The sequence below is a fragment of the Ursus arctos genome, unplaced genomic scaffold (genome assembly GCF_023065955.2).
Source record: "Ursus arctos isolate Adak ecotype North America unplaced genomic scaffold, UrsArc2.0 scaffold_19, whole genome shotgun sequence".
Lineage (NCBI taxonomy): Eukaryota > Metazoa > Chordata > Mammalia > Carnivora > Ursidae > Ursus > Ursus arctos.
Window position 1 is genome coordinate 40,233,392 of NW_026622863.1, and position 27,620 is coordinate 40,261,011.

General features: G+C 41.5%; 1 protein-coding gene across 1 annotated transcript; it reads left to right on the top strand.

Annotated features, from left to right (window-relative positions):
• The first annotated feature begins 4,144 nt into the window (after window positions 1-4,144).
• Window positions 4,145-27,620, top strand: PDCD2L (programmed cell death 2 like). Its single transcript, XM_026484314.3, has 7 exons — window positions 4,145-4,270; window positions 4,384-4,550; window positions 4,694-4,754; window positions 5,937-6,310; window positions 7,661-7,771; window positions 13,377-13,525; window positions 27,444-27,620. The coding sequence occupies exons 1-7, from the start codon at window positions 4,163-4,165 to the stop codon at window positions 27,572-27,574; spliced, it is 1,101 nt and encodes a 366-aa protein (XP_026340099.1). The 5' UTR covers window positions 4,145-4,162; the 3' UTR covers window positions 27,575-27,620.

Sequence of the window (27,620 nt, forward strand, 5' to 3'; positions counted from 1 at the left end):
TAGGAGTGATGTGCCTTGCCTGGTTGAGGCTTGACTGTAAGTGGTGAGTAGGTCCAGAGTGGAGGATGGTCCCTTGAGAAGAGAGTGGAGGGGGATGGGGCACAATCAAAGTCATAGGGGCAGCTTGGCTTCTGTAAGCAAATCCTCTCTCCTTTGTTCACGCCTCGCCTCCGTGACTTTGGAGGAATTGCATACTTTTGTTCACCGCATAGTTCTAAAAAGCTGCAGATTATGTCTGTTTTGGGTGAATACCGAGTTTGGATCAAGGGTGACGATTGTCTTCTGGCCAGATGCTCAGGTAATTCTCTCCTTTTATAAGACAAACACTGGGGAAAAAAGGATTTTGAACAAACCGCCCTTTTAGCTTCTATTCAATATACTAAGTAATATTTTTGGCCAACTAGGCAGAAAGTGAATTTTATTTAAAAAAAGTCGAGCAGAATTGACGGGCAGACTAGAGGCTGAGTTTCCAGGATCTACACCCTAGGTCATGACACAGAATCTGGATAGGAAGACTGCTGCCCTTTTACAAAGCCCTGCTGCCCCCGACCCTTTCATCACAGCAGCCTTCACCCCATTCTCTCCTGGGTCGCCCACTTGTGGGTAGTACTCTGACTCGGTCATGTGCCTTCCTCAAGACAAGGAAAGCCGGGATTTGTATTTTTACTCCCATAAGGAGAAGGCAAAATGCACCCATGGAAGTTCAAAGGAAGAAATGTCCTAATTACAGAAAGTGATCATACAGGTGCAAATGTCTGCTTAAAATAATACTCAGAAATTGTTAGCCCTTCTCTGTTGTTTGTTTTTAATTCCAAAAGTGAATGCCCACTTCTCACTTTGGTAGAGGTGATACAAAGATGCTTTTAGACAGTCAGGCTCTGTTGAGGCTCTTGCTAACCCACCTTCTTTCTTTACTACATCTATTTATTTTTTTATAAAGATTTATTTATTTTAGAGAGCAGGAGGGGCAGAGGGAAAGGGGGAGAGAGAAACTCAAGCAGACTCCATGCTCACGGAGCCCAACGCAGGGCTCGATCTCATGACCCTGAGATCACAACCTGAGCCGAAACCAAGAGGCGGACGCTGATTGCGCCACTCAGGCATCCCAGCCCACCTGCTTTCTTAATGTAGCTGATGAAAAGTGAAGGTCTTTTCCCATCAGAGGTACCTCCTCTATTACAAAAGAGCAAGCACAAAAAAAGGCTGTAGAGAGAAAAATTCTAGGTGGCAGAACCCCTCAGGCTAACCTGGCTTCACATGAAGGATCTCTTAGGAGTGGGACCACTGCTCCTCTAGGCCAGCTGCCATGTCCCCTGTCTTGCTTTATGCAGGAAGAACTTGCACATGTCAAATGGCCACATGTCCCTGGGCCCTGTCTTGCTCTCCTCCCCACATCGCCACCACTACCCTCCCTTGTGGCTTTGCCTTGTCCTATGGCTGCCAGTGGTTGTGAGTTCTTGAACTGTGTATTATTTAGGGTTCTCCAGAGAAATATATCCAGTAGGATGTAGATATATGCGAGGTGAGATGTATTATGGGAATTGGCAAATGTGATGATGGAAGTGACAAGTCCCACAATATGCTGTTTACCACAAGCTGGAGAACCAGGAAAACCGGGGCAGGTATAGGTTTTCAGTCTGAGTCCGAAGGCCTGAGAACCAGGATCTGATGTCTGAGGGCAGGAGAAGATCAATGTCCCAGCTCAAGAAGAAAGAGAATTCACCCTTCCTCTGCCTTTTTGTTCTCTTAGGGCCCTCAACAGACTGGGTGAGGCCCACCCATGCTGGTGAGGGCAGATCTTCTTTACTCAGTCTACTGATGCAAATGCTATTCTTTTCTGGAAACAGCCTCACAGACAATGCCAGACGTAACGTTTTACCAGCTGTCTGGGCACCTCCTAGCCCAGTTGGTACATAAAATTAACCATCATGAACAGCTCTTCAGTGTGAGATTCAAGTGGACTTCAACGTCTTCATTCTGCACTTCCTCAAATAAATACAAACCAGGAGCGCCTTGTGGGCTCAGTCAGTGAAGCATGGGGACCTTTGATCTCTGGGTCATGAATTCGAGCCCCACGTCGGCAGAGATTACATACATACACATAAATAAATACTATCAACTTGATTTGTGTGAGTCTGTCAGGGAAGTCCAAACCCTATAAAATCATTAAGTGGAATGCTTCAAATCACACACCCAACTACCCTTTTGTTAACACTGTTCCAAGGACCCCACAATAACGTCAGTTTCAAATTTGATAATTAAATTGCCTCTGGAATTCCAGAATGGGGCAGCAATTAACATCTTGAAAATTCATTTAAAAAAAAAAAAGATTTTATTTATCCATTTGACAGGACAAGCAGGGGGAGTGGGAGAGGGAGAAGCACAATGCCTGCTGAGCAGGGAGCCCAATGTGGGGCTTGATCCCAGGACCCTGGGATCATGACCTGAGCCAAAGGCAGACACTTAACCAACTGAGCCACCCAGGCGCCCAAAAATTCATCTTAAGTAATAAGGGTTCGTGCTATGATCACACTTTTTTTTTTTTTTTAAAGATTATTTATTTATTTATGTGACAGAGAGACAGCCAGCGAGAGAGGGAACACAGCAGGGGAGTGGGAGAGGAAGAAGCAGGCTCCCAGCGGAGGAGCCTGATGTGGGACTCATCCCAGAACGCCGGGATCACGCCCTGAGCTGAAGAAAGACGCTTAACGACTGCGCTACCCAGGCGCCCCCTATGATCACACTTTGATCGAAGGTTTGTAGTCAGCAGTGTTACGTAAACAGGTGACTGATGATGGAGAAAGCTCAGTAACTGCTGGAAGATGTCTTGCTGTGGTATAGCAAGAATACCAGTTTTGGGGGCGCCTGGGTGGCACAGCAGTTAAGCGTCTGCCTTCGGCTCAGGGCGTGATCCCAGCGTTATGGGATCGAGCCCCACATCAGGCTCCTCCGCTATGAGCCTGCTTCTTCCTCTCCCACTCCCCCTGCTTGTGTTCCCTCTCTCGCTGGCTGTCTCTATCTCTGTCGAATAAATAAATTAAAAAAAAAATCTTTAAAAAAAAAAAAAAAGAATACCAGTTTTGAAGTTTGTTTCTTTTTGCCATAAGCAAAATATATATCCTGGAAAACTCACTTGAAATAACAAGTATCTGTCAAGTCATCCAGCCTCTTTGGCTAGACCTGAAATGAACACCAAGGTCAGACTTCAGAGTGTCTTCTAAAGCTTTTAAAGCAGATTGGCAGTGATAATAAACCAGTAGCTGACTGGTTTCCTTTCCAGGTCTGTGCTGGGGCTGGAGCCAAACATGAGGCATTTATACCCTGCTTGAAGGTGTCAGTCCTTGAAAGTCCACATTTCCTCTGCACACTATAGTATGAAGACTGCATAGTGCTTTTGCAACATGTTGGTTTTTTTTTTAATCCGGTTTATTGAGGTGTAATATACATACAGAAAAACGCACCTTCTTTTGGGGTGCGGTTTTGAGTTTTGACAAATGTATAAGTCACATAACCACCACAGTTGAGATCTATAGCATTTTCATCACCTGAAAAGGTAGATTCCTGGCATCCCTTTGAGGTCAATCCCTACAGCCTGAACCCAAACCCTGGCAACAATTGATCTGATTTCTTTCTTTGAAGTTCACCTTTTCCAGAACTTGGCCTTCTGTGTCTGGCTTCTTTCACTTAGCATGTTTTCAAAATTCACCTAGGTTGTGCCACAGCATTAAAAAAAATTTCCCTTACGGAAAATTCCAAACATAAAAAAGTCAAGTTGTGTAACAGATCTCTATGTGTCTGACGCCAAATTTCAACAGTTGTCAACTCATGGCCCGCTCCATAATTTCCTCTGTAAAAATTAAACTTTTTTTTGTCTTAACGATAGTACTATTATTCCACTTCAGGTAAAATCTTTTGGCAAGACTACTTCATACCAGATGATACGTATTTCCTACCTCAGCGCATTCGGACGCACATAATGTCTGGGGCTCCCGGATTTTGAGCCCACAACACCGGCAGTAGCCTGCGCAGCTCAGGGCACCTAATCCTCCTAAGGATCATAAGGGGGCGGGGCCGTCTCGCAGGTGTAGCCGGTGCGCGTGCGCGGAGAGGCCCACTGTCTCGGCTGCCGTAGTTCGCCTTTCCACGTGGGTGTCTCGTCGTCATGGCGGCTTTTCGGAAGCCGGTGCTGCTCGGGCTTCGAGACACTGCGGTGCACGGCCGCCCCACGGGGCCGGGCGCCTGGACTGCTAGCAAGCTGGGCGGCCTTCCGGTGAGGTGGAGCGCCGGAGCTGGGGTCGGCGGGTGCTAATGAGGGCTACGGGGTGAGGGAGTGGGAGAGGTCCCGGAGCAGAGCCGGAGTCTTAGCTCTTCCCCTGCCCTCAGGACGCCCTGCCGGCGGTAGCAGCGCCGAGGCCAGTGTGTGAACGTTGCAGGCAGCCTCTTGCCCTGGTCGTTCAGGTGTACTGCCCTCTGGAAGGCTCCCCGTTTCACCGGCTCCTGCACGTGTTCGCTTGCCCCCTCCCCGCGTGCGGCAGCGGCGGGACGCGCAGGTAGGCGGGGAGGTTTCGAGCTGCCTCCGGGTTTTATGCCGAGTGGGCGGGAGCTGGGGGGCACCGCCCACTCCGGGTAGGGCCCGTCACCTGGCTGGTGGTCAGCGTTGCAGCCTCATTGCCATTTATTTTTTACCCCGAAGCTGGAAAGTGTTCCGTTCCCAGTGCCTGCAGATCCGAGAGAGAGAGGCGCAGGACGCTCAGGTAAACAGGTTGTGATCAGCATATTATGACTTGCTGTAGTTTGAGGGTATTTCCCCGAATATCGTTTAAGATAAACTTTCAGCCGTGCACTTTTGAAGTACGTTGGAATGGTTTTTGCACTTTTCTGAACTGTGAAGTACGATCTCTTTAAGATTTTGTTTGTTTTTTTCTTTTAATATACACTGAAGGCCTCGAGGCACATAACTCGCTGATGTTTCTGTTTGGGGAAAAAGTATGGATGTATGCATATATGTGGTTGTGTGTAATACATATATATGGGTTTATAGTAAACAGTTCCTGTGATGTGTGTACATGTATATAACAAACAAGAAGAAAGTCTAAATTTATTGAATCAAAAAGTTGGGCAAGTTGGTAGCTGCAGAACAAAATTCAGTCTCATTCTGCCTGTGAATGTCTGCTTATGTATACACTGAGTTCTAAATGTGTGCTGCGCAGGGTACCAGCAGTACCAGGAATGAAAAGATGAAGACCGTGGTGTCTACCTATATTTGTCAGGGTTGGGTTGCAGATAATAGAAAAACACTGACTTTTTAAAACCGAGACAGACTTAGAATTAGGTTTTTACTAACACTGGGTAGGTTGGAGGGGGCCACTCCAGGAATGACCTCCAGAACCACACCTCAGAAGTGGCCTGTCAAGGAGCTGTTATACCACCTACCGCACCTGCAATCAGAAAGCTGAGATGTGGTCTGGTGAACTGGAAGCTGCCCTTGTGAGATCTTTTGGCTCCAGGTCCTTGCTTTATATCCATCTACAGAATTTTGCTTCATGGCCTCTCTTTCCACCTCATTCTGTTTCAACTTTGTGTCTCCCTAATGGACCTGATTAGCGGGCCCTTGATCATATGTGAAACCCTAGGTGCTAAGGAGTCTGGGAAATGTAGTTCTCTCCTTCAGCACAACTGAGAGAGTTTGGAGTAGATGGTTGAAGAAACCACTGTACTGCATTTGCCACCCTGCCTCTGGAAAGGGAAGAGAATTTTTGTTACCTCCAACATGCTTTTGAGTGTATGAGGTTCCGGAGGTTGAATCAGAGTGTGCAAGAGGGGAAGGTCCAGTGTGAAGGCTTCCTCGGGACGGTGAAGGAATGGGTAGCTCAAGCCAAGGAAAGAGGTGAGATCATCCAAGTGTGCTTGGCTTCATTCACTGGATATTCTTCTAGAAACAGGAAAATGGCCTTGCAGCTGAGGATTGGTGCGAAGGTGCAGATGACTGGGGAAGTGGCAGTGAGGAGGTGCCACCACCACAGCTTACCTTGGATTTTGGAAATGATTCCAGCAATGCCAGAGACATAGACTGTACTGCCCAGCTCCAAGATCTCCACCTGCAGGATACCGTTCTGGGCGCTGCTCCTCCTGTTTCTCCTGGGGAAGAGATGGCCTTGCCTTCTGTGGTACCACAGTTCCTGCCCTACTACATCGGTGTTGTAGATGAGGAGGATTACAGGGATTTTGTCAGTCTAGATCACGCTCATAGCCTTCTGAGGGAATATCAACAGAAAGAAGGATTGGATATGGAACAGCTGCTTTCCCGAAGGTGAGAATGTGTGCTGAGCCTGAGAGGGGACTTGATCAGGAAGCTGCCACAGTAGGTACCCTTTGGTTTGATTCTAGTACTTGGGGAGACTTTTTCAGGCAGAACTTGTATGTGTAGGACCTTTCTGCTTTGCTTCTCTTGGATGAGAAAGGAGATAGAGACAAGGCAATCTTACCAGCCACCCTTGAGTTAGCTTGAATACACTGCTCTGTTTCTAAGTACCCTCAAGAAGCTGAGCAAAGGAGTTAGGGGTGACAACTGCTACAGAAGAACATGTGTTTACTATCTCTTTAACCTTATTTTCTGTTTTTAAATGATTGGCTCAGACAGGTAAGTTAGAAAAATGCCATTTGTGTTTTGACTGTAGACTATGGCTTCAGACCTGGCTTAGGAGTCAGACACCCGCCCCGAGCTCTCACCAGTGAAATGGGAGTCGTGTTGATATCTCTGTTGTCTCTCTCATCATATGGTTTTAGGAGTCACATGAGACAATAGGTCCTGAAAGGCTTTATAAACCAAAGCCCCATAAAGAAATAAGAATGGGGGCGCCTGGGTGGCTCAGTCGTTAAGCGTCTGCCTTCGCTCAGGGCGTGATCCCAGACTCCTGGGATCGAGCCCTGCATCTGGCTCTTCTGCTGGGAGCCTGCTTCTTCCTCTCCCACTCCCCCTGCTTGTGTTCCCTCTCTCGCTGGCTGTCTCTCTCTCCATCAAATAAATAAATAAAATCTTAAAAAAAAAAAAAAAAGAAATAAGAATGATCGTTTTTGCTATTATAATAGAATTATAATAGGATATTTGGAGAGATGACCTGGTTCTTTACCAGAGCCGTTTCCTTTGTAAGCTTTTCAGAATAATGTTGGAGTGCTTGCAGACCGGTTGGTGTTTAAAAATAATCCATAATGGGGAAAGAAATGGAGATAGTCAATGGGCATAAGAACTTTTAAAATTGCACATAATTATCCCAGAGTTGAAAATGGCTAGGGAGCAGGGCTTGGGAGAAAGGTGGGTAGGGGATTACTGTTAGATATTACAAGGTATTAAATTTATGATTTTTTAAAAAGATTTCTTTAGTTTAGAGTGAGCGAGGTGAGACAGGAAGGGGCAGAAGGAGAGAGAGAATCCCAAGCAGACTCCGCGCTGAGCTCGGAGCTGACCTGGGGCTCAATCCCACAGCCCTGAGACCACGACCTGAGCCGAAACCAAGAGTGTGACACTTAACTGACTGCACCACCCAGGCACCGCTTAAATTTATAATTTTTAAATTATGTGCATTATTTTGTTTGCTCTTTTAAAAATTGTAGTTCTCTGGATATAGACACGAAAAAGTGTTTTCTGCTTTTCTTCTTTTAGTCTTTCTAGTGATGGTGATGAAAAATATGAGAAGACCATAATTAAAAGTGGAGATAAGATATTTTACAAATTCATGAAGAGAATTGCTGCTTGTCAGGAGCAGATTTTGAGGTAAAGGCATATTTTCTTTTATTGTTTTTCTTGATTATAAAAGCAATACATGTTAATTTGGAAAATACTGGGAAATACAATGAGAAAACCAAAATCTAATATTCCACAAACCGAGAGGCTAAGATTTTAGTGTATTCTGTTCACTTATTTTTTTATGTGTATGGACGTATGCACTCCACTTGTGTGGGGTTTTTGTTTGTTTTTTTTTTAAAGATTTATTTATTTTAGAGAGAGAGGGAGAGAACATGGGCAGGAGGGGCAGAGGGAGAGGGAGAAAGAATCTCAAGTAGACTCCATGCTGAACACTGAGCCCGATGCAGGGTTAATCTCATGACTCTAAGATCACGACCTGACCCGAAACCAAGAGTTGGGCACTTAACCAGCTGTGCGACCCAGGTGCCTCGGGAGTTGTGTGTTTTTAAAAAACAAAATTTGGGGGGCACCTGGCTCCTCAATCAGTAGGGCATGCAACACTTGATCTCGGGATTGTGAGTTTGAGCCCCATGTTGAGTATAGAGATTACTTAAAAAACAAAAAAGACCCCATAATTTGGATCATGTAGTGTGATTTTTTTTTTAAAGATTTTATTTATTTATTTGACAGAGAGAGGGGGAGAGAGCACAAGCAGGGGGAGCGGCAGAGGGAAAGGAAGAAACAGGCTCCCTGCTGAGTAGGGAGCCCAGTGCAGGGCTCAATCCCAGGACTCTGAGATCATGACCTAAGCTGAAGGCAGACGAGTGACCAACTGAGCCACCCAAGTGCCCCTAATAAGATTTTTTTTTAAAGTAATCTCTACAGTATCTTTTCAGTATGTTGAGAACTTTGACTTTTTTTAAAAAAGATTTTATTTATTTATTTGGGGGGGAGAATGCGTGCCCACGTGAGTCTGAGCAGTGGGATGGGGAGGGGCAGAGGGAGAAGCAGACTCCCCGCTGCGCAGGGAGCCAGATGTGGGGCTCGATCCCAGGACCCTGGGATCACGCCCTGAGCTGAAGGCAGACGCTTAACGACTGAGCCACCCAGGTACCCTCAACTTTTTATTTCCTCAGAAATTTCTGTCTAACCAAAGGTAACAGAATTTGTTGTGTTTGATTTCCTGTGTTTTCTTGTAGGAGTTTTTGATTTTAGTTCTTACATTTAGGTCTGTGATCCGTTTTGAGTTAATTTTTGTATATAATGTATGAGGTTCAATGTTCTTTTTTGTATGAATATCCAATTGTTGCAACCCCAGTTTCTGTTACTGATCACTTTTGTCTTGCTTATCAGTTACAGAGAGAAAAGTGTCAAAACTTTCCACTATGATTACGGATATGTCTTCTCCTTTTAATTCTGTCAAAGTTTGTCTCATGCATTTTGGTACTGTTTTAAGATATATGCACTTGGAGGATTGTTATATTTATCTGATGAATCGATCCTGTTATAATTATAAATAAATGTTCCTATTCATTTCTGATGATATTCCTTCTTTGGATTGTATTTGATCTCATGTCAATATAGCCACACTGACTTTTTTTTGTTTAATCTTTGTATGGTTGATATTTTTTACACTCTTTACTTTCAGCCTCTTCCTTTAGATATAGAGTGATTTTTTTTTTTTAATTTATTTAAACTAAAAAAGTAAAAAAAAAACAACAAACAGTTTACTTATTTCTCCTACCCCTGATCCCTCGTCTCTGGAAACCACCAATTTCTTCTCTATGAGTTTGGGGTTTGTTTTTTTTTTTGGTTTTTTTAGGTCCTGCATGTAAGTGATTTCTTTCTCTGTCTGACTTATTTCACTTAGCATTATGCCCTTGAGGCCCATCCATGCTGTTGGCAAACGTCAAGATTTCCTTCTGTTGTGTGTTGTATGTATATATCTGTGCTTACATGTATATATACATACAACACACACACACGCCACAGTTTCTTTATCCATTTATCTGTCGAGGGACACGGGTTACTTACGTGTCTTGGCCATTTAAATACTGCTGCAGTGAACATGAGGGTAGGTATCTTTTTTGAGTTAGTGCTTTTGTCTGCTTTGAATAAATACCCAGAAATGGATCATATGGTCGTGCTCTTTCTAATTTTTCGCGGGACCTCCATACTGTTTTCCACAGTGGCTGCACCAATTTACATTCCCACGAACAGTACCCATGGGTTCCCTTTTCTCCACATCCTCGCCAACGCTTGTTATTTCTTGTCTTTTTGATAATTGCCGTTCTGACAAGTGTGAGGTGAGATCTAAAGTATACTTTGTAAACAGCTTATATATATGTATGTGTCTTGCCTTTATTTTATCCAGATTATTTGCTTTTTACATAGGTTCTTGAGTCCATTTAATGTAATTATTGGTGGTGGTGGGTTACTTTTGTCATTCTGGTATTGGCTGTTTTCCTTTTTAGTTTTTTTGTCCCTCTTTTCCCTTTTGTTTAACCTTCTTTTCAGTGAATTGAATACTTTTAGTTGATGATTTTATGTTTTTTCTGTTGCCATAAACAGTGTTTGCTTTAGTGATGGTAGTGTGCATCTGTGGCTGACTAGTCTGCCTTCACACAGTAGTTTGCTGCTTTCTGAACTGAGAACCGTAGCACCGAATTCTGTTTACCTTTCCCCTGCCCTTTGTGATCTTGTTTTCACATGTTCACTTCTCTGTATCCAATAATACGTTATTATTTTTGCTTGAAATAATCAATAGTTTTTAAGGATAATATATATATACAATAAAATTAAAAATAATGATTGGGGGCGCCTGGCTCAGTTGGTAGAGTGTGCGGCTCTTGATCTCAGGGTTGTGAGTTCAGGCCCTACGTGGGTGTAGAGATTACTTAAAACAAAAAATAAAATCTTCTAAAAAATAATAAAAATAATGATCGGAAGGTCTTTTACATGGGACCCCTAGGTGGCTCAGTTGATTAAGCAGCTGCCTTTGGCTCGGGTCATGATTCTGGGGTCCTGGGATTGAGTCCTGCATCGGGCTCCTTGCTCAGTAGGGAGCCCGCTTCTCCCTCTGCCTGCCTCTCCCCCTGCTTGTGCTCTGTCTCTCTCCCTCTGACAAATAAATAAATAAAATCTTAAAAAAAATAAAGAAGGTCTTTTATATTTATCCACCCATTTACCCTTTCGGTGCTCTACCTTCCTTCATGCTGAGCTTCCATCTGGCATTTCCTTTAAGTCTGAAGGACTTCTGATTTTTTTTTTTTTTTTTTTTTTTTTTTTTACAATGCAAGTTTAGGGGCACGTGGGTGGTTCAGTCAGTTGAGTGTCCAGCTGTTGATCTCAGGTCTTGATCTCAGGGTTGTGAGTTCAACCCCCGCATTGGGCGTGGAGCCTACTTAAAAATAAATAAGTAACTAAGTAAAATAAAAATAAAATGTGGGTTTGTTGGAGATAGCCACACAGGTTTTGTCTACGAATGTATTTATTTGTATTTCTTTTGATAGACATTTTATTGGATATACAGTTTATTTTTTACTTGTCTTCCATTCAACACTAGAAAGATTTTGTTCCATTGACTTGTTGCCTTTAGTGTTTGTTAGAAATTAGCTGTAATTCTTACTGTTTTTCTTCTGTTTGTTGTATTTATGTAATTAAACTATTATGTACTTTAGTGACTGTATGTTTTAATATATCCTGCTTGGGATTTGCTGAGCTTCTTGGATTTTTGCATTGATGTCTGTTCATGAATTTTGGAAAATTTTGGCCATTATCTCTTCAAATATTTCTTTGGTTCTCTTGCCTTTTTCTAGGACTCCAGTTTCTTGTATGTTTAGACAAATTGAAATTGTCCCATGGTTTTTAAAGACCCTGTTTCTTTTTTTAAAGATTTTATTTATTTATTTGACAGAGAGAGAGACAGCCAGTGAGAGAGGGAACACAAGCAGGGGAAGTGGGAGGGGAAGAAGCAGGCTCCCAGCGGAGGAGCCCAATGCGGGGCTCGATCCCAGAACTCCGGGATCACGCCCTGAGCAAAGGCAGACGTTTAACGACTGAGCCACCCAGGCACCTCAAGACCCTGTTTCTTTTTTTAAATTATTTTCACTTTTTGTTTCATTTTGGATATTTCTATTTTCCTCAGATTCACAGATTTTTTGTTGTTGTTGTTTCCTACCTGCTGTTAACCTTTATTGAATGAAGTTTTGTGTGTTTTTTCTTTTTAAAGATTTTATTTATTTATTCAACAGAGAGGGAGAGCACAAGTAGGCAGAGTCGTAGACAGAGGGAGAGGGAGAAGCAGGCTTCCCGCGGAGCAGAGAGCCTGATGTGGGGCTCGATCCCAGCACCTTGGGATCATGACCTGAGCTGAAGGCAGACGCTTAACCAACTGAGCCACCCAGTGCCCCTGAATGAAGTTCTTTACTCTGCTACAGCATTTTTCATTGCTAGCATTCCTCTTTCAATGTCTTTTAGTTTCTACTTCTGTGCTAACTTCGTCTGTTTATGCATGTCTACCTTTTCTGCTAGATTCTTTTATATGTTTATTATTGATATTTTATTGTTTGTTTAAGATCTTATTTTAAAGTCTTTTTCTGATAACTCCACGATCTTGTCTGTGGGTATACTTTTTTTTTTTTTAAGATTTTCTTTCTTGGAGAGAGAGTATGCGTACAAGCAGGGGAGCGGCAGGCAGAGGGGGATGCAGACTCCCCGCTGAGTAGGGAGCCCAAGGAGGGGCTCGATACCAGGATCCTGAGATCATAACCTGAGCTGAAGCAGATGCTTAACCCACTAAGCCACCCAGGCGCCCCTGTGGGTATTCTTGTATTAACTTTCTTTGTGGGTTAAATTTTTCTGCTGCTCTTGGGGCACCTGGGTGGCTCAGTTAAGTGTGTGACTCTTGATTTTGGCTCTGGTCATGAGACCGAGCCCTGCATTGGGCTCTGTGCTGAGTGTGGCGCCTGCTTAGGGTTCTGGTTCTCTCTCTCCCTCTTCCTCTGCCCACCATCCCTCCAGCTTACGCACACACTCTCTCTCCAATAAATAAGTAAATTTTCTGCTGTTTTGTATATCTAATTTCTTTTTATTTTTATTTTTACTTTTTTAAAGATTTTATTTATTTATTGGACAGAGATAGAGACAGCCAGCGAGAGAGGGAACACAAGCAGGGGGAGTGGGAGAGAAAGAAGCAGGCTCATAGCGGAGGAGCCTGATGTGGGGCTCCATCCCATAACACCGGGATCACGCCCTGAGCCAAAGGCAGACGCTTAACCGCTGTGCCACCCAGGCGCCCCCTAATTTCTTTTTATTATTTACCAGAGATCGTATGTTGAAGAATGGTAGGTACTGAAGTAAATACTTATTCCTTAGAAGGGCGTGCCCCTTTTCCTGTAAGGTAGTAGGTTGGAAGTCCAATCTGCTTACTCTGTGGTTGAGCTCAGTCTGGACTTTGTTGTAGTCGTAGTTCGACTCAGTTCAGCATTGGCTTTGGTGCCTTGACAAGATGTCAGGTATCTCGCTGAGCTCCACAGGCTTGCTAGTAGGTTTGGGTCTTTGGATTTTCTTTGCTCTCTGGTTTTGCTCCTGGTATTCTTCAAGAAGGAGGCCAAGTTTGCAAAGCATTGTCTCTGATGTTGGAATGTGACTTGTGTATGGTCCTTCAGGATTCTTTATTTCCTTGCTGTAGGTATTCCTGGAGTGGAGAACCACTCTTTTTGACCTGCCCTACATCAGAAGTCACTGAGCTCCCAGCCTGCAGCCACTGTGGAGTCCGAAGGACATTTGAGTTTCAGCTTATGCCAGCACTGGTCAGCATGCTCAGAAGCACTAATTTAGGTAATAAGCCCTTTTATTAATTTGAGTTTGTGGATTTATTGCACTAATATGGAATTATTTTAAAAGGAAAGGCTATCATTTCATTTTTGTTTACTTATAAAATATAAGCATGTTACAAAAATTTGGGAAATTTATAATCCAACACTAACACTGATACCATTTGGTTGGTTTAAGGCCGAGCTATTTTCTATCCTTCAGATTTCGTATCAGGAACCCCTGGCTGGCTAGGTTGGTGGAGCATGTGACTATTGATCTCAGGGTTGTGGGTTCAAGGCCCACATTGAGGGTAGAGTTTACTTAAAAAACAAAACAAAAAAACCTAAAAACTTAAATGTTATAGTCAAAATTTATTATTTATTTATTTATTTTTTAAAGATTCTGTTTGTTTATTTGACAAAGAGACAGATAGCGAGAGAGGGAACACAAGCAGGGGGAGTGGGAGAGGAGGAAGCAGGCTCCCAGTGGAGGAGTCCAACACAGGGCTTGATCCCAGGGCTCTGGGGTCGTGGCCTGAGCCGAAGGCAGATGCCCAACGACTGAGCCACCCAGGCGCCCCCAAAATTTATTATTATTTAAAGAAAATACTGGGAGCAGGGAGAGGGGGAATAACTATCACAGGGGCACCTGGCTGGCTCAGTTGGAAGAGCATGTGACTCAGTTTTAAGGTCATGAGTTTGAGACCCACGTTGGGTATAGAGATACTAAAAAAAAAAAAATTTTCTTTAACCTTAAAAAATAAAAAATATAAATAATGTTTTAAAAAAATAACTTAGGACACCTGGCTGGCTCAGTTGGAAAAGCAAGTGACTCTTGATCTTGAAGTTGTGAGTTTAAGCCCCATGTTGGGCATAGAGCTTACTTAAAAATTTAAAAAATACCTTTTATGGGATGTCTGGCTGGCTCAGTTCATTAAGCGTCTGACTTGCTCTGGGCATGATATCAGGGTCCTGGGATTGAGCCTCGAGTTGGGCTCTGTGCTCAGTGGGGAGACTGCTTGTCCCTTTGCTGTTCCCCCTGCTCGTGCTCGCATGCTCTCTCTCTCTCTCAAATAAAAAAATCTCTTAAATTTTTTTTAAATAACTTGCATGATTATAGTTATTATTTTACCATCATCATATGGTCTTTTTAAACAAAAATTAAAAGTTTTTTTTTTTTGGTTAAAGATTATTTATTTATTCGACAGAGAGAGACAGCCAGCGAGAGAGGGAACACAAGCAGGGGGAGGTATTCCTGGAGTGGAGAGGAAGAGGGAGAGGAAGAAGCAGGCTCCCAGCAGAAGAGCCTGACGTGGGGCTCGATCCCAGAACGCCGGGATCACGCCTTGAGCCAAAGGCAGACGCGTAACGACTGAGCCACCCAGGCGCCCCTAAAAGTTTTTATAATAAAAGTAATAGGGGCACCTGGCTGGCTCTGTCGTGAGTTCAAGCCCCACACTGGGCGTAAAGCAGGGCTCGATCTCGCAACCCTGAGATCATGACCTGAGCTGAAATCAAGAGTTGGATGCTCAACCAACTGAGCCACCCAGGCGCCCTTAAGTTTATTTATTTATTTTTAGTAATCCCTCCCCCAGTGTAGGGCTCGAACTCATAATCCTGAGATAGAGTTGCATGCTCTTCTGACTGAGCTGTTATATTAATATTAATTATTCCAGTTCATCAACCTGGATATCTTTCCATTTATTTATGTCTTTAATTTCCTTCAATAGTGTTTTACAGTTTTCAGTGTACAAGTGTTTTGCCTCCTTGGTTAAATTTATTCTTAAGTATTTCATTTTTTTAATTTCCTTTTTGGATTGTTCATTGCAAGTGTATAGAAATACAACTAATTTTGGGGTGTTGATTGTTTATCCTGCAGCTTTGCTGATTTTATTTATGAGAGGCAATGAAAGTAGTGCTGAAAGAAAAGAGCTGAAAACACGTATGTTAAAAACAAAGAAAGATCTCAAATCAGTGACCTAACATATACTGCAAGGAACTTGAAAAAGAACACCAACCAACCAAAGCTAGCAAAAGAAAGGAAGAAATAAAGGCTAAGGCAGAGATTTCAAAGGAGAATATAGACACAATAGGAAAAATATATGAAACCCCGTGTTTTCGCATGGATAGTTCGGGTTTTCTGCATATAAAATGAAATGATCTGCAGTAGGTCATTTTATGCCTTCCTTTCCAATTTTGCCTTTTATTTTTTTTTTTTTCTTTTTTGCTTTATTCCTCTAAAACCTCTGTGTTGATTAGAAGTAGCAAAAGTGGGCATCCTAATCTTGTTCCTGACTGAGGAATTTCCCTTCTGTTTATGGAGATACTTTTATCACTCAGGGTGTTGATTTTTGTCAGATGCCTTTTCTGCATTAGTTGGGGTGATCATGCAATTCTGTTCATTTTCTTAATGTGTATTACATTGATTTTTGTATATTTAACCACCTTTGCATGTTGGGATAAATCTTACTGTATCATGGTGTATAAATCTTTTTTTTTTTTTAAGATTTTATTTTTAAGTAATCTCTACACCCAACATGGAACTCAAGCTCAGAACCCTGAGATCAAGAGTCACCTGCATACTGACTAAACCAGCCAGGCACCCTGGTGTATAAGTCTTTTTAATAAGCTCTTGAATTTTGTTCGCTAATATTTTGTTGAGGATTTTTGTATCTTACATTTATTTTCTTTTTTTTTAAGATTATTTAAGCAATCTCTATATCATCGTGGGGCTTGAACTCACAGCCCTGAGATTAAGAGCCACATGCTTTACCCACTGAGCCAGCCAGGCATCCTTGTATCTTATATTGATAAGGAATATTGGTCTATAATTTTCTTGTAGTGTCTTAGTCTAGACTTGGTATTAAGTAATGCTTTCCTTGGGGCACCTGGGTGGCCCATTTGATGGATCATGCAACTCTTTATTTATTTATTTACTTTTTTTTTTTTTTTAAAGCAGGCTCCATGTGCAGCACAGAGCCCAATGGTGGGGCTTGAACTCATGACCATGAGCTCAAAACCTGAGCTGAGATCAAGAGTTGGACACTCAACCAGCTGAGCCACCTAGGCACCCCACATATAACTCTCGATCTCGGGGTTGTGAATTTGAGCCCCATGTTGGGCATAGATGCCTGCTTAAAAAAAAAAAAATGCCTTGTAGAATGGGTTAGTAATCATTCCCTTCTCTTTAGTTTTTTGGCAGAGTTTAAGAAGGATTGGTATTCTTTGAGTGTTTTGTCATATTCACTAGTTAACCGTCTAGTTCTTGGCTTTTTTGTTGTTGGGTGGTTTTTGATTACTGGTTTAATCTCCTTGCTAATTACAGGTCTATTCATGTTTTCTATTTCTTGAGTCAGTTTTGGTAGATTGCATGTTTCTAGTAGTTTGTCCATTTCATTTAGGTTATCTGATTTGTTGCTAGACAACTGTTCATAGTATTCTCTTATAATCCTTTTTTTCTGTAAAATTAGTAGTAATGTCCCTACTTTATTTTTTATTTTGGTAACTTGAGTCTTCTCTCTTTTTTTCTTACTCATTCCAGATAAAGATTTGTTGACTTTCTAGATTTTTCTCTATTGTTTTATAGTGTCCATTTTTTAAATCTCCACTCTATCTTTTATTTTTTCTTCTGCTAGCTTTGGTTGGTTGGTGGTCTTTTTCTAGTTCCTCAAGGAATACAGTTAGGTCATTGATTTGAGAACTTTCTTTGTCCTTTTTTTTTTTTTTTTTTTAGTTTTATTTGTTAATTTGAGAGAGAGACTAAGGGGGGGAGCAGAGGGAGCGTGAGAATCCTGAAGCAGACTTCCTGCTGAGCGTGGAACCTCCCCCACCCACACACACACCCTCACACACGGGGCTTGATCCCAGGACCCTGAGCTGAAATCAAGAGTAGGCAGCTTAACCAGCTGAGCTACCCAGGTGCCCCTCTTTGTTCTTAATGTACATGTTTGCAGTTCTCAATTTTCCACTTAGCACTGCTTTTACTACATCTCGTAAGATTTGCTATTTTGTGTTTTTGTTTTCATTTGTCCCATATATTGTCTAATTGCCCTTAATGATTTCTTCTTTGACCTATTGGTTATTTAAAAGTGTTTAATTTCCACATATTTGTGAATTTTCCAGTTTTCCTTGTTACTTATTTCAGTTTCATATCATTGTGATTGGAAAAGATAACTTTGTATGACTTCAATCTTTCTAATTTATTGAGACTTACTTTGTGGCCTAACATATGGTATATCCTGGAGAATAGTCTATGTGCATTTGAAAGAGTGTGTTTACTGCTGTAGTTAAGTGGAGTGTTCTGTGCGCGCCTGTTATTTATTTATTTATCTATTTATTTGTATGTACCTGTTGGTGCTAATTGATATATAGCCTCGTCAGATCCTTTGTTTCCTTATTGATCTTATGTTTGGTTGTTTCATCCATGACTATAAGTGGGGTTTTGAAGTCAACTTTTATTGTAGTACTGTCTGTTTCTCCCTTCAGTTCTGTCGGTTTTTGCTTCATACATTTTGGGCCTCTGCATATGAAAGTGTATATGTTTATAATTGTTACATCTTCTTACCTTGTTGAAACTTTTATCGACATATAACGTCCCTCTTTGTCTCTTGTAACCATTTTTTGATTTGAAGTGTATTTTATCTAATGATAATACAGCCACCCCTGCTCTATTTTAGTTACTGTTTGCTTAGAATATATTTTTCTATCCTTTTGCTTTCATTCTCTTTGTGTCCCTGTATCTAGAGAGTCTCTTATAGTGTATAGATGGATCTTGTTTTATTTTTGTTATATCCAATCTGCCAGTTCCTTTTTTTAATGGAGCTTAATCCATTTACATTTAATGTCATTAGTGATAAAGAAGGATTTACTTCTGCCATTTAGCTATTTATTTTCTGTATGTCTTACAGTATTTTTGTTTTTTAATTAATTCTTCCATGACTGACTGTTTTCCTTCTTTCTTTCTTTGTATTTAGGTGATTTTTTTTTCAGTAATATAACATTCATTTAGATTCCCTTTCTTTTTTTGAGTTACTCATTTAGTAGTTACTTTGGGGATTACAATTAACATCTTAACAATCTAGTTGAATAATACCAACCTTTTTCAATAGTATGTAGACACTCTGCCTTTGATCTCAGCTCAGGTCTTGATTTTGGGGTTGTGAGTTCAGGCCCCATGTTGGCTCCACACTGGGTATGGAGCCTACTTTAAAAATAAATAAATAAATAAAATTAAAATGGTGAATTTTATGGCATGTGAATTATATTTCAATTAAGAAAAACACCATGTGAGCAGCTACATAAACTCATAATGCCTTTGTGATCCTTACAAAGACACCAGGAAAAGCAAATATAATAGCAAAGCAATAATTACAACAATTATGTTTAGTGGAGATAATTAAGCCAACTTAAAAGAGGGTTCATTCGTTCTTTAGAAAAAAATGTTAGTTTTATTTTGCCCTTTCGTGTATTAATAGCATATAGTTGAAAATTTTTGTTATACATATTGTTTTTTTAAAGATTTTATTTATTTATTTATTTATTTATTTATTTATTTATTTATTTGACAGAGAGAGCACAAGCGGGGGGGGGGGGGAGAGGGAGAAGAAGGCACCCTGCTGAGCAGGGAGCCCAATGCAGGGCTCCATCCCAGGACCCTGAAATCATGACCTGAGCCGAAGGCAGATGCGTAACCGACTGAGCCACCCAGGCGCCCCTGTTATACATATTTTTAACCAGGATTTCAGTGAGTGTATTATAAAGGCCAATCCTTTGAGCCCTTATTTTTTGATGTCTTCGTATTTTTCTTAGTGAAGTATTTGTTTTATTTCTTCCCTGTTTGGTGCAAATTCAAAATATTGAACTCTTAGGCACTGTTTGTACATCATACTAATTTGATTTACATATATTCTAAAATGATTACCACAATAAGTTTAATTAATACCAATCATACAGATATGAAAGAAAAAAATTGTTTTTTTACCTTATGGTGAGAACTCTTAGGATCTGTCCTCTTAAAAACTTTCCAAATGTACATCTCTAATACTTATTTATCTTATAACTGGAAATTTGTACCTTTTGACCACTTTCATCCAGTTCTGTTTCTTCCTACCCCCTACCTCTATAACCCCAAATCTGATCTTTTTTCTATGAGTTTTGGGTCCTTTTTTTTTTTTTTCCTTTAATTACAAGTGTGATCATACAGTATTGTCTTCCTCTTTTTTTTTTTTTTTTAAGATTTTATTTATTTGTTTGACAGAGAGAGAGACAGCCAGTGAGAGAGGGAACACAAGCAGGGGGAGTGGGAGAGGAAGAAGCAGGCTCCTAGTGGAGGAGCTTGATGTGGGGCTCGATCCTACAACGCTGGGATCACGCCCTGAGCCAAAGGCAGACGCTGTGCCACCCAGGCGCCCCTGTCTTCCTCTTCTTATTTCACGTAGGACAATTTTCTCAAGATCCATCCATGTTGTTGCAAATGGCAAGATTCTCTTCTTTATGTGGCTAAATAGTATTCCAGTGTGTGTGTGTGTGTGTGTGTGTGTGTGTGTGTGTGTGTATCACACCTTTTATCCATTCATCTGTCACTGGACACTGAGGTTGTTTCCATGTTTTGGCTATTTATTTATTTGAGAGAGAGAGAGAGAACGTGAGCAAAGGGAGGAGCAGAGAGCGAGGGACAAGCAGGCGCCACATGCTGAGCACGGAGCCCAACTCAGGGCTTGATCCCACAACCTGAGAGATCATGACCTGAGCCAAAATCAAGAGTCAGACTCTCAACCAACTGAGCCACCCAGGCGCTCCATGTTTTGGCTATTTTAAATAATGCTGCAGTGAACATGGTGCAGGTATCTCCTTGACATAATGATTTCATTTTCTATATACCCAGTAATAGAATTGCTGGATTATGTGGTATTTCCATTTTTCGTTTTTTAAGGAACTTCCGTACTATTTTCCCACTGTGGCAATACCAATTTACATTCCCATAACAGGATGCAAGGGTTCCCTTTTCTCCACATTCTTGCCAGCACTTGTTATTTCTTGAGTTTTTGTTGATGGCCATTCTAACAGGCATGAGGTGGTATCTCATTGTGGTTTTGATTTTTCACTTACCTAGTGATTAGTGATGTTGAGTACCTTTTCCTGCATCTGTTGACCATTCACATATCGTCTTTGGAAAAATATCTATTCATGTCCTTTGTCCATTTTTAAATTGGATTGTTTGTATTATTTTGCTGGTAAATTGTATGCGTTCTCCATATATTTTGGATATTAACCCCTTAAAAGATATATGATTTGCACATATTTTTTCCTATTCTGTAGGTTGTCTTTTCATTTTGTTGACTTTTTTCTTTTGCTTTTGATAATTTAAAAAAAATTTTTTTATTTTTAAGTAATCTCTACACCCAGCGTGGGGCTCAAACCCACAACCCCAAGATTAAGAGTCACACACTCCACCAGCTGAGCCAGCCAGGCGCTCCTGTGTTGATATCTTTTAAAAATATTTTTTATCTTTTATTTTTTATTTTTAAAATATTTGTTTATTTAAGTCATCTCTACTTCCAACGTGGGGCTTGAACTCATGACCCCCAGATCAAGAGGTGCATGCTCCACTGACTGAGCCAGCCACGTGCCCCTGGAAGTGATAATTCTTTTTTTTCTTTTTTTCAAGATTTTATTTATTTATTTGAGAGAGAGAGAGAACGTACAAGCGGAAGGGAGGGGCAGAGGGAGAGGGAGAAGCAAACTCCCCACTGAGCTGGGCTCAATCCCGTGACTCCAGGATCATGACCTGATGCTCAACCGACTGAGCCACCCAGGCACCCCCTTTTTTTATTTGTAAGTACTCTCTACACCCAGCATAGGGCTCGAACTTACAACCCCAGGATCAAAAAGTCACATGCTCTACCTACTAAGCCAGCCAGATGCCCCGATATAACCTCATTCTTTTAGCATCCTGTGTTGCTATAGAAAGCAGTCCCATTCTGACTGTTAGTCCTTTGAATGGGAACTCTCTTGCTTCCACGTCACTTTTAGAATCTTCACTTTATCCTTGTTATTCTGAAATTGTGTATATTGTGCGGAGTACGTGGTAGGTGTTTTCAGTTCAGAAACTCATGTCTTCAGCTTCTTTGATGATTCTCTTCCATTTTTCTTGTTGTGCCTTTATGGGAACTTCTGTTTTGATTCTCTTCTCTTTTGTTCTGATTTTTGTTTCACTTTCCAGGAGTTTTCTTCAACTTTGTACTTTATTCTTCTTTTTAGTTGTCGTAAAAAATATATAACAGAAAATTTAACATCTTAACCATTTCTAAGTGCAATTTAGTAATGTTAAGCTTATTCACATGGTTGTGCAGCCATTCTCCAGAACTTTTTCCTCTCGAAAAACTACAACGCTATCACTGTTAACAACTCCCCATTTCCCCCTCTCCTCGGCCCCTGGCGACCACCGTTCTACTTCCTATTTCTGTGAATTTGACTACTTTAGATACCTCGTATAAGTGGAATCATAGTATTTGTCCTTTGAGACTGCCTTATTTCACTTAGTATAAGGTCTTTGAAGTTCATCCATGTCGTACCGTGTGTCAGAATTTCCTTCCTTTTTAAAGCTGAATAATACTCTGTCGTATGGATCTACCACATTTTGTTCATCTGTTCATTTGTTGAGCACTCGGGTTGCTTCTGCTTCTTGGCTATTGTGAATATTGTTGCTATGATCGTGGGCGTACAAATCTCTCTTCAAGATCCTGCGTTCAGTTCTTTTGGATATATATACCAGAAGCGGAATTGCTAGATCATATGGTAATTCCATTTTTAATTCTTTGAGGAACCACCATAACATTTTCCATAGTGGCTGCACCATTTTATATTCCCAATGAACAGTGCACAAGAATTTCAGTTTCTCCACATCCTCACCAACACTTGTTTTCCGTTTTTTTTATTTTTTAATTTTTTTTATAGTAACCATCCTAATGGATGTGCCATGGTATCTATTGTGGTTACAATTTGTATTTCCCTAATGATTAATGACATTGAGCATCTTTTCATATGAATGAATTGTTAGCCATTTACATATCATTTTAGGAGAAATGTCTACTCAAGTCTTACTGTTTGTTGTAGTCAGGTTATTTGACTTTTTGTTGCTGAGTTGTAAGAGTTCTTTTTATATTCTAGATATGAACCCCTTATCAGGTGTGATTTTTGCAAATCTTTTCCTCCATTTTGTAGGTTGCCTTTTCATTGTTAATTGTGTCCTTTGGTGCACCTAAGTTCTTAATTTCGATGTAGTCCAATTCATCTATTTTTACTTCTGTTGCCTGTGCTTTTGGTTGCATATTCAGGAAATCCTTGCCATGTACTTCCTTTTTAAAAAGGAAGCACGCAGTAAAGTACCCCAATCTTAAGCCTACAGCTTGGTGAGTTTTTACATAAATACTCTCTTGTAGTCACCTCCCAGAGTAAGATGGGGAGTGTTTGCAGTGACCCAGAAAGCTCCCTTGGGCCTCCTTCCCCCTCTAGGGTTATCACTCTCCCTGTGCCCTTAAGAATTTGCCTGTTCTGGAACTTCACACAAATGCAGTCATATGGTGTATGACTTTTGGGCCTGAGTGCTTCTGTTTAACTTTATGTCTTTGTTAGCTCTATCTTCTAACCCTTCTTTTGAATTTAGTTTGGCTGTTCTATTTTTATTTTTCAAAAGCTTTTTCTTGTTCTCTGAAACTTTTTCATATCACCTTTTTGTTTTGTTTTGTTTGATGAATTCTTTTATATCGTTAAGAAGTAGTGCGGGGGGTGCCTGGGTGGCTCAGTCGTTAAGCGTCTGCCTTCGGCTCAGGGCATGATCCCAGCGTTCTGGGATCGAGCCCCACATCAGGCTCCTCCGCTGGGAGCCTGCTTCTTCCTCTCCCACTCCCCCTGCTTGTGTTCCCTCTCTCGCTGGCTGTCTCTCTCTGTCAAATAAATAAATAAAAATCTTAAAAAAAAAAAAAAAGTCTAGGGGCATCTGGGTGGCTCAGTCAAACATCCTACTCTTGATCTTAGCTCAGGTCTTGATCTCAGGGTCGAGTTCAAGTCCCACGTGGAGCCCAGCATGGAACCCACTACAAAAAAAAAAAGTGGTCTGTTTTAAGTTTTCAGTTGTTACTCATGTTGTCTATTTTCTGCAGTTTTTTAAAAGATATTTTTAAGTAATCTTTACACCCAACGTGGGACTTGAACCTATAACTCTGAGATCAAGAGTTGCGTACTCCGGGGCGCCTGGGTAGCGCAGTTGTTAAGCATCTGCCTTTGGCTCAGGGCGTGATCCCGGCGTTCTGGGATCGAGTCCCACATCAGGCTCCTCCGCTGGGAGCCTGCTTCTTCCTCTCCCACTCCCCCTGCTGTGTTCCCTGTCTCGCTGGCTGTCTCTCTGTCACATAAATAAATTTTAAAAATCTTAAAAAAAAAAAAAAAAAGAGTTGCGTACTCCACAGACTGAGCCAGACAGGCGCCCTTCCTGTAATTTTTCTGATCCCCGAATGTTATGTTGGAGATTTTCTGTAAATGTCTGGTGAACCTTGGAAATCACCATCACTAGCAACATTGGTCAACATCATTCTAGTCATCGTTCTTGACATTAATACAGATAGAAAGTTTAGGTAGATAGATGGCTAGAAAAAAAAAATTTCTAAAGACAGGAAAATTCAGTACGTACTAATTAAGAATATTGGAATAAACGTGTGCAAATTCAACATAAGGAAAAGTAAGTGTATGTGAGGCAGTTGCTGGACCATAGGCAATGGGTTTTTTTACCTAGTTGCTAAAAGATGCTTCTGAAGCTCAGAGAATTACATTCATTCCATTTTTCAATTTTAGATTGCATGAATTTGGCCTTTTACTATAATAAGGAAATTTATGCCCTGTTCCACCTCCAAATATTTTAGTATTTTTTTAAAAGATTTTTTTATTTCTTCAAGTAATCTCTGCACCCATTGTGGGGGCTTGAACTTAAAACCCCGAGATCAGGAGTCCCATGCTCCCCCAGCTGAGCCAGCCACCCATTTTAGTATTATTTGTACCTCATTGAGGTTTATAAGTCTGTACCCTGTCACCATGATTGTTACAGCTAATAAGCTTTTGTTCTCAAGTGTTTCAGTGGTTTGCGTGCTCACACCATTCTTTTCAGTGAGCTTTTCCATCCCCCTGCATCTTTTATTTTGGTTCTTCTCTGGTGGCTACATTCTATCAAGTGCTAGTCTCAAGGAGGACATAGAGCTGTTACTCTTACTTCAGAATGTCTGCCTTTGTATTGAAGGACAAACTGTGTATAAAATCCTGAGGTCCCACTTTTTCTTCCGAACGGTGGTAGAGCCGGTGCTATCATGTCCTCAGAGTGACAGCCCTTCTGGCTCTCCTGGCCTCTCCCGCGGCCCCGTCTCATGGAAAAGTACATTTTTCTCCAAATCCCTAAGATCTTTTATATTGATATCTTTAGGCTTTGAGTGAAGTCTGAGGGTGGTCTGATTTCCCCCTGCTTTGTAACTAACATTTATGCTAGCCCCTGTAGATTTTTCTTTATTTGTGAAGTCCAGTCTCTGAACTAACGTGTCTTGCTGTTGCATTGTTCCATAATCCTCTCATCCTGGGACAAGGTGGATTTTCGGGCCTGCCTTTAGTTTTTCTTTCTTTCAATTTTTTAAATTTCTGAATATTTTTTTCTGTCGCATTTGTAGCTTTTCTCCTGAAACAGTAGCAGTTGCGTTGCTCACCTCTCTCCTCTCCTGTGCTCACATCTTTCTTCTTTCCCTCTGCATTCGCTGAGGTTCTCTCAAGCCTTTCTTTCTACCTGTAGTTAGGGTTCACCTGTCTTTTCTGTTCCTTGCAGCTTCTGATGTTTTTCATTAGATGTGTAGTGCGGCTGTTTTGACCTCCACCTAGTTTCCTCTTTCTCCTACCCCTCCCTGGCCCTTCTGCTGTGCCAGGCCCCTGGGCTCAGGCCTCATGTATGGTACTCTGCTGTTTGGTATTTTGTTCCATCTGATTTCTTGCCCCTCCTTCTTTCTTACCCTGGTGGCTACCAGTTCTCAGATTCCAGCTTTCTTATGCCCTCTGCAAAGTACGTGGTGCCCATTCTGGTTGGAAATTATCTCAAATTCACCAGGTCATTTCTCCCAAATCAGCTCTATTTTGGCCTTGTTAGTTCTGTCTTCAGTGCTTTTCTTTCCTTTGTCCCTGCCTGCATTTTCCTTTCAACACGTTTTCCTTTGCTGCTCCAAACCACTTGTCCAGCTCCTCCTGTTGACTCCTGTTTTCCTGTTCTGGTATCAGCAGGAGTTCTTGTTGATCATGTTTTCTTGGTGTTATTCTTCACAGTCTGTCCACTGATAAATTTCTGTAAGCCCTTAGGATTTTGTGTGTGTGTGTGTGTGTGTGTGTGTGTGTGAGAATCCTTTTTTGGAGATAGTGTGTTCTCTTAGTGTGACATTTATGTATGTATGTATGTATGTATGTATGTATATAACTAAACAAGTAAGTAAGTAATATATACACCCAGCTTGGGGCTTGAACTCACGACCCCGAAATCAAGAGTCACATGCTCTACCCACTGACTGAGCCAGCCAGGAGCCCCATGAAGTTTTGTGGGGTTTTTTAAAAGATTTTATTTATTTATTTATTTTGGGGGGGGAGAGTGTGTGAGCAGGGGTATGGGCAGAGGGAGAAGGAGAGAACCTCAAGCAGCCTCCATGCTGAGCATGGGGCCTGACGCAGGGCTCCATCTCAGGACCCTGACATCATGGCCTGAGCCAAAATCAAGAGTTGGACGCTTAACTGACTGAGTCACCCAAGCACTCCTCAACTTTTTTTTTAAGTAGGCTCAATGCCCAGCATCAATCCCAACAAAGGGCTTGAACTCATGACCCTGAAATCAAGACCTGAACTGGTATCAAGAGCCAGATGCTTAACCAACTGAGTCACCCAGGTGGCCCCCCAGCCCCATGACATATTTTTAAATGATTTTCAGTGAGGGGCATCTAGGCGGCTAAGTCAGTTAAGCAAGCATCTGCCTTCAGCTCAGGTCCTGATCCCAGGGTTCTGGGATCGAGCGCCGCATCAGGCTCCCTGCTCAATGGGGAGCCTGTTTCTCCTTCTCCCTCTGCCTGCCGCTCCCCCTGCTTGTGCTCTCTCTCTGTCAAATAAATAAAATCTATAAAAAAGCTTATTTCCAGTGTCCAGTATCCTAGACAGTTATAATAAAGACTTTAAAGTATATTTTTATGTTAAATCTGCTTTTCATCATCAGTGGTCACTTACTGTGGGGAAGAGTGTGGATGAAAGCTACACTGAATACTGGTTTTGCTGTTCCTAATTATTTTTTCAGCTTATCGGGTAAAATCACTTCTGTAGCAACACCAGCTACCCTGATATTGCGTCATCGTTCTCCTTCCTTCTATTATCTTCTCGTTAACCTCTTTGTTTTACATTGAGCACTTAAGATAGGCCAAGCTCTGTTGTAAGTATCTTACACGCACTAGTTTATTTACTCCTCCTTACAACAATCTTTTTTTTTTTTTTTAAGATTTTATTTATTTATTTGAAAGAGAGAGTGAGCTAGCGAGCACAAGCCCAAGTAGGGACAAGGGGCAGAGGGAGAGGGAGAAGCAGATTCCCCAGTGAGCAGGGAGCCCCACAAGGGCCTTGATTGCAGGACCCTGGGATCATGATCTGAGCCAAAGGCAGACGTTTAACTGAGCCACCCGGGCACTCCTCCTCACAACAATTGTATCATCATGATAAGTAGGGTCATTATTACAGAGTGGTGAAGTCCCTTACTCAGGTGGTAAAACTGGGATTTGAACTCAGGAAGTCTTGCTCCAGAGTCTGGGCTCTATCCACTAAGCAAACTTCAAATACTGAGTATATCTCCTAACACGTCCTCTTTGTTAGAATCCTGAATATGTTGTATCTTTCAGGTCTTTCTGTAGAATTTGGAACGATTCTAATTTACACATGTGAGAAGAGTTGCTGGCCTCAAAATCATCAGACTCCCATGGAAGAACTTTGTATTATACAAGAAGACCCCGATGAATCATTATTTAAGTAGAACATTTCCTTTTATTTATATAAATTAAAACAAATTTTGATGTCCA

Coding starts and splice junctions, on each gene's coding strand:
- PDCD2L (XM_026484314.3), top strand. CDS start 4,163: ATGGCGGCTTTTCGGAAGCCGGTGCTGCTCGGGCTTCGAGACACTGCG. Junction 4,755..5,936: donor GAGAGGCGCAGGACGCTCAG/GTAAACAGGTTG, acceptor ATATTCTTCTAG/AAACAGGAAAATGGCCTTGC. Junction 6,311..7,660: donor GAACAGCTGCTTTCCCGAAG/GTGAGAATGTGT, acceptor TTCTTCTTTTAG/TCTTTCTAGTGATGGTGATG.